Source organism: Oryctolagus cuniculus, chromosome 10, assembly GCF_964237555.1.
Source record: "Oryctolagus cuniculus chromosome 10, mOryCun1.1, whole genome shotgun sequence".
Lineage (NCBI taxonomy): Eukaryota > Metazoa > Chordata > Mammalia > Lagomorpha > Leporidae > Oryctolagus > Oryctolagus cuniculus.
Genome location: NC_091441.1, coordinates 94,878,386 through 94,894,680, shown reverse-complemented (window position 1 = coordinate 94,894,680; position 16,295 = coordinate 94,878,386). Strand labels below are relative to the sequence as shown.

General features: G+C 41.8%; 1 protein-coding gene across 4 annotated transcripts in view; it reads left to right on the top strand.

Moving 5' to 3' along the window:
- CACNA2D3 (calcium voltage-gated channel auxiliary subunit alpha2delta 3) overlaps positions 1-16,295 on the top strand; it is an 879,489-nt gene that overhangs the window by 812,027 nt on the left and 51,167 nt on the right. For all 4 annotated transcript variants that reach the window (XM_051851530.2, XM_051851531.2, XM_051851529.2 and 1 more), the window contains 4 exons: positions 533-608; positions 3,164-3,216; positions 4,716-4,771; positions 14,292-14,403. In XM_051851530.2, coding sequence (XP_051707490.1) covers positions 533-608; positions 3,164-3,216; positions 4,716-4,771; positions 14,292-14,403 — 297 coding nt within the window. The remainder of the gene's footprint in view (positions 1-532; positions 609-3,163; positions 3,217-4,715; positions 4,772-14,291; positions 14,404-16,295) is intronic.

Here is a 16,295-nt window from a genome sequence, read left to right as displayed (position 1 = left end):
AGATACTATTCTTGCTTGATAACCTGTGCTGTTTTCAAAACTAAGCATATACTCATCATTTTGGAGTTGGTGGTAGAGGCTAGGGATTGCTATCTGTCCACTTCCTGGGGTTGTTACGGTTTAGGTCTGTTTCCTAGTGCTTGAGAAAGAGAATCCTGCCTTTTCTAAATCCAAAGTGACGCTTCTCAGCCCTCCTTAGTGTTCAGAGACATAGTCAAGTAGACTCCAGCAAGGAATCCGGTTCAGAAAACCATGTTCCCTTTGGAGTATCCAGGTCCATTGTTAAGATTTGAACAATGGTTCTGCTAAGTTAGGGGGTTTCTCATCTGTGTTCTTCAGGTTCCCAGAGATGACATGACGGGTCTCCCCGATACTTGCTTTGCCAGGTTCCTTGTTTGTCACACCTTGTTGGGTCTGCATTGTACTTGTCACTGTTGCACCTGACAACAGTGACTCACCTCACTGGTCCCCAGCATTGTCTCCTCCCCATGTCTCCTCCTTTTGTACAGCTCCTGTCTGTTCATTCCTACAGGATCACCCTGTATGACTACCAAGCCATGTGCAGAGCCAACAAGGAGAGCAGTGATGGTGCCCGTGGTCTCCTGGATGTGAGTACAATACTGCCGTGCAGAAAGGCAGTCAGCCATCTTTGTCTTGATCTCCTTGTGAGCAGTGCTCCCTCTGTGATTATAGAAATGAAAAATAGACTTAAAGGATTGCATGCATTGAGGCACCAGGTCCACTTGGATGAAACCAAAAAGGGAGTTTGGTCAATACTCTTTTCTTCATAGCAAACAGAATTGGGTTTTGTTCAACAGAAGTCTTCCTTTTGCTTTGTAGTTGAGCTCCTGGCCCATGAACTAATGAATCTCCATGTTGATCATAGATGCTTTCCTTGGATCATACTGTTGAATTTTAGCACCATTTTCCCTGGAGCTGATAGTGTTGATGATGTCACCCTTGAGGATCAATGAGCACAACTATTTTTATCATCAGAAACTGGCCTTCACATTGCCAGAAACTCTTACAATTAACTCCCAGTTAAAAATGTAACTTAAAATGTGCGAACAATGTAAATTTGGGCACCGATCACCTAAAACACAGAAAAAAATGACCAAAAAAATGATACTTCTATATAGTCTCAGATATGTGTAGAAATACAAGAGGACTTCCAAAAACTCAAGGGAAATCTATGCATGGATTTCAAAATTGTTTTGCAACAAAATAAACTCATCCTTGGATTCCATTTTCCAAGGACGTTTTGAAGCCCACTCATATAACCCTTACAATGTTAGCATTTTGTAAATAGCAAAAATTAACCCAAAGTTTGGCTAGGAACTCATCATTTGAAAGCTATTTCGGTTTTAAAATACTTATACCTTCTCATTTGGTGATGTAAGATCTTACAAGAGGATTACTTAAAAACTAAGTATTTAACACAATTTTCCTACACTGAAGGGACAAGAAAAAATTCAGAGCTGGAAAATTTCTAAAAGGCAAGTAAGACTTGAGAATTTTGAAAAATATTGCTTTTTCCCATTGGAACTCACCCCCTAACCTCAGCATGGATATTTCCAGATTTAAAATGTCCCCAAGATATGTTTTTATCATCAGGTTTAAAGGCTCAATGGCTTTATCCTTTTGAGAGATAATGTGTATTTAAATTTTTAATCCCATATTTACATAATCCCTCTGTTTGCTCCTATATTGAGCCACTGTCTGGCATGAAATGCTTGGGTGCCTCTTCCCCTGGCCTCAGGGTGAGCTGCTGCTATTTGCTTAATCCCTTATTCATCATCTCTCTGGCCAACACCATCCATCCCAGCAGTCACAAAATCGCAGAACTGTCCCATGGCCTGATCACCCAGTCTTTTTCAAACCACCATGTGTGATGGCAAAGCTATAGGACTACAAAGTTTCCTTTGGTTTTAGAAAATGGTTAATGTTTCACACCCTTATCTGCCCCCTATACCTGGGGTCCCACAGCCCTCTGATTCAGGGAGTAAGGGTCAAATCAGAGCAAGTCTGAAATCTGGGTGGGCAAGGAATAACCCCAGTAAATGTTTGTTGTGCGCATTGAATTTCTGGCCCGAAGTAGAAAAGTTTCAAGAATGGTTGCAGGTGTATAAATTTGTTCTTGTTTTATTTAAAACTGCATAATTCCCCTATTCCCAGTTCTAGTTCTTAGGATGAAAATGCTTAGTAGGTAGGATTAACAGCCATGGCTTCAGAAGCCAGGATTTGGCATGCCTTTCAATTCTTTGATACCTAAAGGCAACCACAAAAGGTTCTGAGATTTTTCTGGACCCAACACATGAGCCAGGCTTTGCCAGTGTTACTGCCTGTCTCCCAAATCCACCCACCACTCACATATCTGGCATACCTGGGTACAAAGAGCCAGCTGAGGGGGAGGTTTGGTATTTTCCAGAATTCAGGAAATTGAATTATCCACATAGGAAATATCACAGAGTAAACAACCCAACTGCTTTTTTTAATTAAAATATTCTGAAATAAAGATTAGGCTGTCAATGCCTTCTTTCATGAGTGAAGGGGATTTTCTGCAAGGATAAGATTGCGTGTTTATATGGTTATCATTTTTTTTCAAGGCCAAATACATTAGTGTGAAAAAAGGCAGCTTAAATCCTACATAATTCATGGAAGGCATTAAAACCAAGTGTATGCAGTTTTTGCTTCTTTCAATGAACGACACGCGGTGATGCAGAGCAGGGAATCACCTTTCCAAGAGGCAGCCTGGTGAATCACCATGTGAAATTAGTTATATGATTCCAGCCCCTCAGCATTAGGCTTCAAAATATTAGCCCCCAGGGGGTAAAGCTTTAAGCATCGTTTGCTGAACTTCCTTTTTCCTCCCAGTGATAACCCTTGTATTAGATCATGTTTATTTTACTTGTAAATCACATCTCGCTACAGGGGAGTTCAAAGTTTTCCCATGTTAGTTTTGGGATACAGTATCCAACCATTTTCTTCCTTTAGCTGAGCCTGGCTGTTTTTTTAAACATGATAACAGTCTCTGTAGAAGAATAACATTGTCTTTATGGAAAGCCTTAAGTTAAACTGCTACCTTGGTGTGTGATACTTTGTTTCTAATGAATTGACTGGTGTGTGATACTTTGTTTCTAATGAATTGACTTCTTCTTTTCAGCCTTATAACGCCTTCCTCTCTGCAGTGAAATGGATAATGACAGAACTTGTCCTGTAAGTACAACTTGCTGCATGTTGTGAAAAGTACTGCTTTCCTTTCTGTGTTGTAGAGTGAACTGAGATTTGTGATATGCGTTTGATAACCATTACGTTCCTAATACTTGGAGATAACCCCATTGAACATCTCAAAATATTAAACATTGAAGCAAAAAAATTATCTTTCATTAAGTTCTTTTTGGTCGCTCCTTATGCCCTTCTGTCATTGTTTAGCAGACTCACAGCTTGCAATACACAAACCAAATTTATTTATTGTGGTTACTGTTAAATTTAACATGGATGTCTGGCTGTTTTTAAATGCAGCCTGGGTGGGCTGTGGCCAGAAGAACAAACTACCGTGGCTGCCCACTGTGCTGCTTCGGATGTCACTGCGTGTGCAAGAGTGGGGACATCAGCTGGGATGGGGGCTTCCCTCAGGTGTGATGTCATTGTTTGCCCTGTCAAATTGTGGTCCTGTTCAGAGGATGCTGGATGCATCTGTGACTTAGGGCAGACTTGAAGTGACATGAAGATGAAAGACTTGACTTGCAGACCAGATACTGGATATGTTATAGAAATAGTGTCCCACAAGAGGAAAGGCTTCCCTAGACAGGCGTGTCAACCAGATCATTTGAGATCCACCAGTCCCTCTCATTCTCATTTTCTCTGCCAAGGTTACAACTCTGTGGGCTCAGGGCAGACTTCTTGCCATTTGGTGTATAGACATTGTCGTCTTCATTGCTTTCATGTGGGCTGTGTTAATTGAACAACATTTGTGTATTCAAGTAGAGAGTAAGTTCTCCTCACTCATAAGAGAAAATATATGAATAGCAAACAGCAGGATTTTTTATTGTAAGAAACCTAGTATGGATAGTAGCCAGACACCAAGGAATAAATGACTGGATTTCAGCCCATCTCCATTCATTTGGAGCATGACTTACATTATTTCTGTATTCTTTACAGACAATTAAGAAATACTGATTTTTAATAATTTGTATTGTGGCTTAATTTCATAAAGAGAAGTTTGTCCCTCTCTCTCCCAGCATACACACATGGCTTAAATAAGCTTGAGTTGTAGAATAAATTTTCAAAGCCTAATTTTTCCCTGCAGACTGCAGTCTAAGTGGAGGAGGATATTCTGTTTGTATTTCTGACCCAAAGCAGAAGCAGCCCTTTTGGAAGTTAGCTCTTTTCTGTGGGCTCAAGCTAGATGGTATTGAGTGAATAGTGAGTGGCTAGTAACTGGAGAACTTTCTCCAGCTTCCCTGCCAGGAATTTCCTAACCAGGAGTCATCGAGTCTCTGGAAGTCAGATTCCTGGGATTGGGTAGTGTTGATGATAAAAGCTTCTCACAAGTCATATAAAACCTGGTGAAAATTCAGTGGTAACCCAGCTAGGCATGTGGATGTCTCCAGGTTGCAATGTTGTTCTTCCAAAGGAGAATAATGTTAGGTAGCACGGAATGTCACTCTTGTGTTCAGGGCAAGTAATGCTGGACTCTCCCGCCTTCTGTTTAGGTTCTTGGTGGAATTCAACCTCTGCAGCTGGTGGCACTCTGACCTGACAGCTACAGGTAAGCAGCCCTGGCTTCTGTCTCCTGGTCAGAGCGATGATCCCTGGGTTCACTGGGTGCTTTTCATCAGGGATGTGCTGGCTGGTGTAAAACTTCCACGGATGAAGTGACGATTTTCCAGTTCTGCCAGCAAACAGCCATCCTTTGTGATAAGCAATGGGCCGTCCAGTCTGACGCAGAATTCCACAGGCCTCGGCCGCCCCGTGTTGATTGTGCACTGTGAGCTGTTTCGTGAGCCAGAGCTCTGAAGTCACACACTTCTCAGGTGTGTTCTCCAGGCAGCTTGTGGACGATGCTAGCATCTGAGACAGACCAGGGCCTGTGTCTCAGGCTGAACAGATGGAGAGCATCTCTGCTGGTTTCCTGAAACATAAATGTGATGTTACTCTCCCCTGCTCAGAAGCCTTCGAGGTGTTGAAGAGCAGTTGGTGGAGACGTTTAGAGGCTTGTATTGTAGAGTTAGATCAGTAGGGAGTTTGAGGCCTGGCTCAGAGGTTGGCCTCTTGAAGATTAGCTGATACTTCCAAGGCTGAAGGCCCCCTTGTTATCATAAGGGGGGAAAGTGTGTGTGTGTGTGTGTGTGTGTGTGTGTGTGTGTGTTCGTTCAGTGCTAAGGTAAATTTTGTTCTCTGCTGATCACAGTGACAGGAACATAACAGTCCCTCACTGATAGCTTTGATTAGTCCATGATAATGGTGATGATGACGTTGACCATGACAGTGACAGCGAGTGCCTACCAAGCTGGCGCTCCTTAGTGAGTATTCTTGCCCAGCACTGTGGTCACAGCGGCTCAGCCACCTGCTGTTTCCCAGCTACACCGTGTTCTTTCTTTCCTCGATACATTCATGTATGATCTTTTTTTTTTTTTCACCTGCGTTGTCTGAGACTGCCATTATGCTTCTTACTTTTCATTATCTGTCTTTGAAAAAAAAATGATTCTTTACAGCCATGGGCCACAGTGGAGAAAACATATAAGCTTAAATTTTTTCTCTCATTAAACTTTTTATTCATGGGACTCAAAATACTTGACAGATTTTTGGTCAAGTTGTTTCAGTTGAGAATTATTGATTGGCAGAGCTAATAACAGAAGTGTCATACACACAACAACAACAAAAACAACAACAGTAGCAGGTTGTCCAGAAAATTCTCCCTTCCTTCTACTGTTTATGCTACATTGGTATCATTAACTGTTTTCCACTGTTAAACATAAATGTCCAATTCCGATAAATGGTTCTGTGACGAATCCTCCACCAGCGGCTAAGACTGGGTGGCAGGTGTTCAGAATGATATTCATCCAGCCTTCTGAGTTTTCTGGGCTGACTTGGGGACTTTGCCAGCTCCAGCAGTCTTCTTGTCAGCTGCTTTGATCCCATCCACGCAATGGTCTGTCTCTTAACTGGAACAGCCATGACCCAGAGGAGGAGTGCTCAGCACACGTGGACTTTCCAGGAACCTTGTCAACAATGGCAGTATCCACCAAATTCCAAGAATGGAGCACCGTCTTTGAGATTCTTGCCAGAAGGTTGATCAGTGTTTCACTCCAGGTCAGCAGACCTGCCTGCACCGTGCGCTTCGTGCTGAGCCAGTGCTAGGGCAGAGCCAGCATTGATTTCAATTGGCTGGTTCAGCATAAACACCTGAGCCATGATGCCGGCTTCTTCCTTAGGTGGGCTGCTTTCGCTATCATCAGTGACAGTACCCTGACAAACGGCTTTGACAGGCTCGTTCTTGACATCGAAGCCAGTGTTGTCCCTGGAAGAGCTTCACTCAAAGCTTCATGGTGTGTTTTAACAGACTTCACTGCAGTCACAACCTTGACCCAAGCAAAGGTTATCATCATGCCAGCTTTGAGAACATTGTCCACCCAGCCCACAGGGACTGCAACAATGCCACCGATTTTGTAGCTCTCCTGTAGAGATAAAATGGTTCATGTTTGCATATTACATACCCTAACAAATTGTTCTTGTAGCAGGCATGGCTTTCTAACTTACAGACCGACCCAGTTTGTCCAGATCCAGGAGCACTCTGATTTCTACTTACGACGTGCTCTTGCCTGCGTAGAGTGGCCTCTGACAACAGTGCCCTGTGCCCAGGCTTGGCTTAGCCCTGGGACCCTGCCACCGCAGTGGAGCAGGACCCCTGTGCTGGGCTTTCATCCACACACACACACACACACACACACACTGTCCTGCTGACTCCAGGGCTTATGCCCAGTCCTTACCCCTCCCTAGTGGTTTTTTTACCTTTTTTGATTGGCAGTGCATGTCTGTGATTCCACTTCTGGAAATTTAGCCTAAAGCAAATCAAGTGAGATGGGAACAAAAGTTTCTGTAACAGGTTGATCATCACCAGGAGAAGCATATAACTTAGGATTGCCAACACTGGTAGCTCTTGAAATGTGCACCAATAAGAATACTTTAAGCCAGAACACATTCATGGAAGGTCTCAAGAGTAACACTCTGGTTCTGAAAAATTCTTAAATAAAAAATGCTTACAAGATTAAAAAAAAATACAGCAAAACAAAATCTGAGATAGAAAATGTATACACACTAAAAAGACGTCCAGTGTGGGAGGAAGGAGACCGTGAAGTTAAATAGTGTTAAGCAATCAGAAGGCAAATGGAGATGAATAGATGGAGAACGTAATACAGATGAGTAAGGAAAAGAAGGCCATCATGTCTCCTAAAGGAATTTTACCTATAGAGCCTGCTGCTTTTGTTGACAAGTGAACTTTTTTGTTTAAAAAGGAAATATGAAAAGAATCCACTAAATTAGGGTGCTGGTTGGTCTTTTTATATTTACTTCTCTTATTTGATTAGCTTTTCCGCAATTTTACTAATGGGATGGGAGAAAATCAGATGAAAAGCAAAGAAGAAAGGTGATCAATAGAGACTAAGAGAACGGGTTGCAAGTGGGTTAAATGGCTGCTTTCTCTGTAACACCAGCAGCCTGGGGACAAATCCTCACTGCCTGCTAATCAGGCTGTGAGCTCGCAGAGAACAGAGTGGCTGTTGAGCCTGGTGATGAAGTATCCCTGATGTCAGGCAGCCTTCTTCTAAGTCTGGCCAGCTGGAGGTCCTGGACAAGTCACTTGGTCTCTAGGGTTTTGGTTTTCTCATGTGTCAAGAGCACTAACAACAGACATAATGTGGCTATGAGACATGAATTAAACAACACAGGCAAAGCCTGCATGCAAGGACTCACACGTGGTGGGCATTCAGGGGCAGGTGGATTTTGACCCGGATGTCTGGTTATTTCTGGGGCATACACTCAGAGCCCAGGATAGCAGCCTGGTCATCTGTGACTTGTTTTTGGCGTTCCTCTTCCACCTGATGGAGACGCCTCTCTTCTCTGTGCCAGTCTCTGTACCCACTTCCCCCATTCTTGCCTTAACCCATTTTCTCTTCCCCATGACCAGCCACCATGGACATCCACCCACCCTCTTGCTAGGGTCCTGCATAATTAACAGCTAGTTTTGAATTTCTGAGAGTCACCATGATCTTTGCCTAGACTGGTGGTATACAACTAGGGTCAGAGCAGGAAAATTGTCCCCCCAAGGGTCACTGCAATGTCAGGTAACATTTTTGGTTTTCACAACCTGGGAGAGAGGAGGAGAGAGAATGGGATGGATAGAGGCCTGGATGCTTCTAAACATCATGCAACCACAGGCCAACCACGCAATAAAGAATTACCTGACTCAGTGCCAGAAGTGGCATTGTTGAGAAGCCGTGGCCTAGAAGACAGGGTAAAAGACAGCAGACGGTGAGTAAGGCAGGAGGATGTGATCTCTGTGCTCCTGAAATTTAGAGACGTGGATGAAGGTGAGGTTTCCCTTACTAAAATTTCACATCTTTCACTGGTCCCCAGGTGGACCAACATGTTAGCTAGGAGGAAGAATGTCAACATTTTGTTTTCTGCTACCTCGGGAAGCTTTTTTAAAAAGACCTTTTGGAGTTAACTTCCCCAAGTCATCTCACTTGGGAAACGTGAGTGGTGAGTGCTTCCTCCTGCAGGCAGCAGAGAAGCCTCGTCAAGTCTTCATACCCACGGGACATGCGATGTGGACTGTGGCGCCTTGTCCTGTCCAGGGAGCTACCGTACAGATGATCTGCAAATCTCGGATGCTGCTAGAGTTTGTCGCCAGACCTCTCAGAAGTTCCTGAGTCAGACAGCTAATAGATGATGGACTCAGACCTAAGCCAATACCCCCACCTCCGCGAGACAATGTGAGAGCTATACCTGCCACTCCTGGAGCCTCTGGAACGTGGAGTTGGTTGCTTGACAAGAATTGTTCCATTCTCCCTGCAACCCTCATCTGGGCATGAATGCACCCTTTTCCATTTTATAGATGATGAAACTCAGATAGAGATAAATGAACTCATGCACAGGCTGCTGCCACTGGGATTCTTCTATATAACCATAAATCCTAGACCCAGTGGAAGGAGGAAAAAGTTTGAGGCACCATGCTGATAGTGACTTGCAAGTTCTCTGCATTCTAAACTCACCATTCCCTGCTAGATAAAGACCCAGAACTGAGACATACATCTCTGTTTTAGCTAAAAATGGAATCTGTAATTACACTGTTTATCTGCTTTGTTTCCTTAATGAAGGGGACTGTGGAAGCCCATTTCTGCTTGATGATCACAAAGGTATCATTTTGGTGAAGTTGCACAAAGAGAATGGAGCTTCTTGGCACCCAGTCATGAATGGGGATGCATTCATGGAGACAAAAGAAGAGAAAGGCTTTTCAAATGGCAGATCTATTCAGTCCCAATTGTCTGCACATAATTACTGTGAACTCAAGTCAGCTATTCTCATCAAGGACATTTGTTGCTAAGGGAAAATTAAATTTGATTGTGCGGATGCTCCTTCGGGTGCCGCATTGTGAGCAAGTGACTGGTCACAGCACCTTCAGCTTCTCTGGGACGGGAGGCATGGAGCTGTGATGATGAACCGTGCAGGCGCTGAGATGTGGCTGCTGGAATCACATCTGGACTCTGCCAGTGTGACTCTGGGCAAGCATTTCAGTTCCGCTGTGCTTTTGTTCATCTGCAAAATGGGACAAGAGCAAGACCTTGCTCACTCTGTGGTGGTGAGGATCCCTCCATACGCAAGGCCTGCACCATGCTGGCCATGTAGTAAGTGCTTCACGAGTACTGGCCATTAAGGTGGAGGTAGAGGTTTGCTTTTTAAGTGATTGAAACAAGTCACTTTCTCTGGGATCCAAGGCAGGCTTTGTAGTCTTTCTGAACCTCAATTTTCCCTTTTGGGAAAAGGGGGAATCACCCTAGCTGAGCTCCATGATCCTTGTATACCTATGCCTTTGTAGGATAGTGAGTTTACACGTCTCAGAGTTAAAACACTGCTGGCAACCTGGGTTATTGGTTTGCAATTCCATGGATGAAACAGCAGTGACTGGCAGATAGATGTGTCTTCCATAGCGTGTATGCACTGAAAGGTCTTTGTAGTAAATCCTGTTCTTCAGGTTAGGAGTGGCCATGGTTTTCTATGATAATCTGTGTGTTTCCCAGAAACAGATGAAGCAGGTTCCAGCCAGTCCATAGTCCCGCTGCAGACAGACTCAACAGTGCATCCCTACATCAGCATGGTGCCCCACAGTTGTCAAAGCAGAAAGAATTTCATCTTCAGAGAGGAACAGAGCCAAATGAGTCTCGCCATTGAGAGTTTTGGACTCAGTCCATTTTAACTGGGTCCAGACAATTAGAATTAGAGATGCTGCAATTATCAGGCTTATTTAAATCATGTGTGCTGCCTATCAGCCTGACCCAAAGACCCTTTGTCCTTTTTTTTTTTCTATTTGCCAAACTTCACAGAACATAAACATATACGTGCTGCAGCCAGATGGCCCAAGTTCAAATATTGGCTCTGCCACATACTCACTGGATGCACTTGGGCAATTTACTCAAGTCCTCTCTGCTCCATGTACTCTCAGCAAAAACAGATACCAATTATTCATACCCCATAGTCTATTATTTAATATTTGTCATGTTTTACTGTGAATTACTACATGGCATCATCTGGCATATATCAATTTCTTGATAAATTTAGCTGCTATGCTTGTTGGGTTTTTATATGCCATTTGCATGTGTGTGCGATAGGCACTTACAGTCTATGCTTTTGTGTACTTAATGTTTATTTCATTTTAACTGACTTTTTGAGATTCAAATACTGTAATTATAAAAGGAAGCTTCCTAAATCAAACATCAGAATCACTTGCCAGACAGAGAAATGCATTGTAAAAATAAGAACAATGAAAATCGAAAGTATTACCAAATATTAGTAAATACAAGCGTTATGTTTGGTCTTCTGCAATAAAAGAAGAGCAGAGCAAAGGAAGGAGAGATGAAAATGGAAGACAGGTGGTGGAGCACAAGCATCATCCTCATTGAAGAGGGGCCAGGAAGAGAACTGCGGTGAGCATTGCATTCCCGCCAGGTGCCCTCCCGTGCTGCTGCTGTCGGGCGTGGGCGTGGGCGTGGACGTGGGCGTGGGCGTGGAAAGGCTCCTCCCTTGCGTTTGGAATGTAGGCAACTTGTCAGAGGGTCTAAGGGTCTCATTTTCCCTCTGTCCATTGATTTGCTTGAAAATACCATTTGGGCGAATTATTTATTCAGCAAGCACATAATGACCCTTCTGATGAGCTACCATTGCCCTGCAACAGAGGGTCCATGTCTGGGAACTGACCCTCTGGAGGAATAATAGCCACAAGCACCAGTCTGTGGAGCCGGGAACCAGGGAGACAGCCACCTGCTTGCCTTTTCTAAACATAGGCTAGTGGCTCAGCCCGACAGTCTGAGGACTCAGTGAGAGTATGTATGCAGTGAGAGTCCTGATGGGTAGTAAGAATCTACACATATTTAGCACTCACTGTGTCAGCTTCCTTCTATACATTCATTCCTCTGATTCTTAGACAACCGTGTGAGCATGTTATTTCCATTTTGCAGATGAGTACCTTAAGATGTAGACATTTAAAAACTCACCTGATGTCACACAGCAGCAGCAGGACTCAAAACCCCCAGAATCTCTGCTCTTTGAAACTACACAGTTAACCCAGCTTTGGGCATGGAGGTGGTGGCACTTTTTAACACCTAGTATGTCAAGAAGGCTGTGTGTGAAAGTGTATGTGTGTGTGTGCGCATCTCATTGTATTAACAGCTGTACATTTATTATTAAGGCATGTATTTTTTTTTAACTTTTATTTAATGAATATAAATTTCCAAAGTACAGCTTATGGATTACAATGGCTTCCCCCCCATAACGTCCCTCCCACCCGCGACCCTCCCCTTTCCCACTCCCTCTCCCCTTCCATTCACATTAAGATTCATTTTCGATTCTCTTTATATACAGAAGATCAGTTTAGCATACATTAAGTAAAGATTTCAACAGTTTGCTCCCATACAGAAACATAAAGTGAAAAATAATAGATGATTTTTTAAATGATGATGAAATCAGATCAGACCTATTGTCATGTTTAATCCCAGTGAGAGTCAAGTTGGGAATTGATAGTTTTGTGTTTTTTTTTGTTTTTTTTTTTTTTGTTTTGTTTTGTTTTGTTTTTTACAGAAGATCAGTTTAGTATACATTAAGATTTCAACAGTTTGCACCCCCATAGAAACACAAAGTGAAATATACTGTTTGAGTACTCGTTATAGCATTAAATCTCAATGTACAGCACATTAAGGACAGAGATCCTACATGAGGAGTAAGTGCACAGTGACTCCTGTTGTTGACTTTACAAATTGACACTCCTGTTTATGGCATCAGTAATCTCCCTATGCTACAGTCATGAGTTTCCAAGGCTATGGAAGCCTTTTGAGTTCTCTGACTCTTATCTTGTTTAGACAAGGTCATAGTCAAAGTGGAGGTTCTCTCCTCCCTTCAGAGAAAGGTACCTATTAAGGCATGTATTAAGGCATTTATTCCCCCCAAACAATCCTGTTAGGTTGGTAGAAGCATCTCCCCTTGACGTCAGTGGCCACTTCCTAAAAAGATGGCATCCTAGCTTAAAAAGCTAATAGTCTATTTCCTTTTGTTTCAAAAGAGAAAATGACAGTGCATCATGCTTTAAACCCCAAACCCCCAACCATTTACTTTCTTTCTGTGTAGTGGGTAAATAAAGTTTAGTGAAAACGTAAAAATAAGAAGCAGTCATGTTACTATACAAAGGCGTAGAACAGTTTCCTGATCACCCAGCAGTTATCTGGTTGTGAGCAAACAGCAGTTTTGCACTGTCAGCTCCCCTGGTTCCCCCAGCATCACAGACAACCTGCCCATGGTGTTGGCATCCGGCCAGTTGTATTTGGAATAGAACTTGAGGCTTTGCCCACACCTCATTTTGTTGACATTCTGTTGAGTTGTAGAATTATCAGTGTACATCCTGTATAGTTGCTCTATAGTATCACCAGCCAAAGACTTTGTAGAATGCTTGGGTATTGAGTGTAGTTCTGGAACATTTTAATGAGGAGACCTCCCATGAAAAGTAGCTGTGCCACTAGCATCCCCATTTTACATATCAGACTACTGAGGGTTAGCTAGAAGGAGCGGGACAGGAATTTGTTCTCCAATCTTTTACACTTCAGATTCTTGACCTTTTAACCACTTATGCTATGGTGACTCTCAACATTGTCATCATTTTAATGTCACAATGACTTGGTTAGAATGGTAGTGTCATTAATGTTGCTATGATGATGATGGTGGTGGTGGTAGAGGTAATCATGATTTGACATTAGCACCCATCATGTTCCTGGCGGCATACTGGCCAGTTTGTTTCATTTACTTCTGCCATCAAGCTCTGTTAGAACAACTTTATTCTCCTCATTTTATAAGTAAGAAAATTGAGACTCGGATTTGTTTTATCTTGCCCACTGGACATAACTTGAACAATTTAACCAACCACCAAGGCCTTGCAAAGTGCCTACTATGTGCTCATCCACGTACCAAGGTTATTTAGTGTTTTAAAACTGATGGGGTATGCTATTAGACATGGAACTTTGTAATAGCAGGATTTGGTTCATGGCTGTGCTTCAAAGACATTACGTATTTTACTATTTTCATATTTCAATTTTCTTTCTATAATAAAACCATGCAATTGTATCATGACCTTTGTCTCACCCGAAGTAATATGGCATAAGTTATATTTTATACATTTATTCAGAGATACATATGTGTTGCTGCTAAGTTTGAGAAAGCCTGAGGTCAGAGACCTGGTGATTGATGTTGTCCCAGCAAGCCGAATGCTTATGATACATAAATGATAGCTGATCAAGCCAACACAACTGCTTGAGGAATTATAGCTTATAGAGTTCCCTTGGCAGATGAAATCACTTGACTAATTAGAAAATAATGCATTATGCTGTGCCTAGAAAAATCACAGAGCAGCAGAAGCAGAACTGCATTTGGAGTTGCTCTGGGCTGCCAGTCACAATATTGAGCTTGTGCCTTGTTGTTTTTTTTTTTTTTTTCCCTCTCCCGACCCCCATCCCCACCCCTTATCCCGACAGCCCAGAAATTGAAGCAGACCATGGAACCTTGTGATACCGAGTATCCAGCGTTTGTCTCTGAGCGCACCATCAAGGAGACCACAGGGAACATTGCTTGTGAAGACTGCTCCAAGTAAGCTCTCTCCCAAGACGGCCCCCTCCACACCCACACACACTGTTCTGCTCTTAGAACTGTCCAGATGAATGGGTGAGACTTGTGTGCACACAGCTATGCTCAGATACGGAAAATATGGCTGCTCTCTTGTGTAAGGAAGTGTTTCCATCGGTTTGGAAGCAATCTCTGGTTTTTTTTTAGAGTTCACTTAGGTGTTGAGAAGCATTCAAACTGCATGACAAACCATTCTGGAGCACAGGAAATTTTGAGTCCGGATTGTTGATATTTGAAGAAAGTCCTAATTGATGTTTTCCCAATTGCAAGTTGGCAATTTCAGCTGTCTGAGTAATGTTCTTTTGGTATTTTTATTGAAGGCAGTGTGCCTCCAGAGTTCACCCAGATGTATTGTATTGGAAAGGGTTTCTCAGTGGTTTAAAATATATCTCCCTGATTACTAGTGAGACTGAGCATCATTCAATGGTTTTATTGGTCAATGGGGATTGTGGCCTCTTAAGTCCTGTTGGACAGTTCCCTACTGGGTGGTTGGATATATTTTTATTGACTTGGGTATTCATTTTATGTTTGGATATTATTTCTTTACAGTTACATGTCTTGTACTCATTTATCTGTCTTTGGATACACAGATTATTCCTTTGTTTTCATTTGAATACAGTCTGATTTCTTATTTTATTGTAATTATTTGCAAATTTTGTGCCATTTTTAAGAATCTGTTGCAATATATCAATGATATTCTATTTTTCATATTTTGAAACAGTTTAGTATGTTGCCTCTCACATTTAGGCTTTTTTTTCTTGGAATTTTTTCTTGGAATTTCTTGGACTTTTTTTCCTTGGCATTTACTTGTGTGTGTGGCAGGAGTTTGGCCCTTTCCTGTATAATTTGCCTGTTATTCTGTACTCTTTATTAAATAGTTTTTATTTATCCATCAACCTATTGTGACACCTCAGTCCTGGACTGAGTTCCCATCTAGATTCCAAATATGTTTCTAGATTTTATGGATGGTCAATACCTATGCCCATGTAATCATTTTATTATAGTTCTACAATATGACTTGCTCTTTAGGAAAACAAGTACCATTTCCTCCTCCTTCTAAATTGTCTGGTTGTTCTTTGCTTTCCTTACTCTTTGATTTTAAATTTGGGATCGGCTTCTTAATTTTTATGAGTGCTACTGGAATTTTGCTTAAATGTTAAGAGTCAGTGTGAAAATGACTACTACTTTCTATGGCATTGGATCTTCCCATTCATGAATCTATCTTTTTTTTTCCATTTCTTTTTCTATTCCTTATGATATTATGTCATAATTTTGTTGGGTATATATGTATACATGTGATATATATATATATAGGTTATACATACATATCTATATATATATCTGTATATATTGGATATACATAGATAGGATATACACCAAGACAGCTTGTTGGTTTTCTTGCTATCATGATATTTATTGAAATTTATTTTTCTAGTTTATAGTTGCTAGTAAATGAGAATGTCATTGATTTCTACATATTGAATATGTTATAGCCAAAAATTTGCTGATTGTTCTTTGAGACCCAATGGTTTCTGTATGGATTCTCTTGACCTTTTTGCAAAGATAGTAATCTCACTAATGGAAAGTTTCCTGTGTCCTTTCTGATCTCCCCAGTTGTTGGGTTTTATCACACTGGACTTCTGATATATTATTGAACAGCAGCAATGGGAGTAGGTAGTCATGTCTCATTCCTGATTTAAAGGGATTGCTTCTAATAATTCCACTTTAGGTGTGATGTTTTTTTAAATGCATTTTATTGTAGTAAATATAACTAATATAAAATTTGTCATTTTCACTATTTTTACATGTAGCATCCAGAGTTAAGTACATTCACATTGTTGTTCAGCCATCACTAT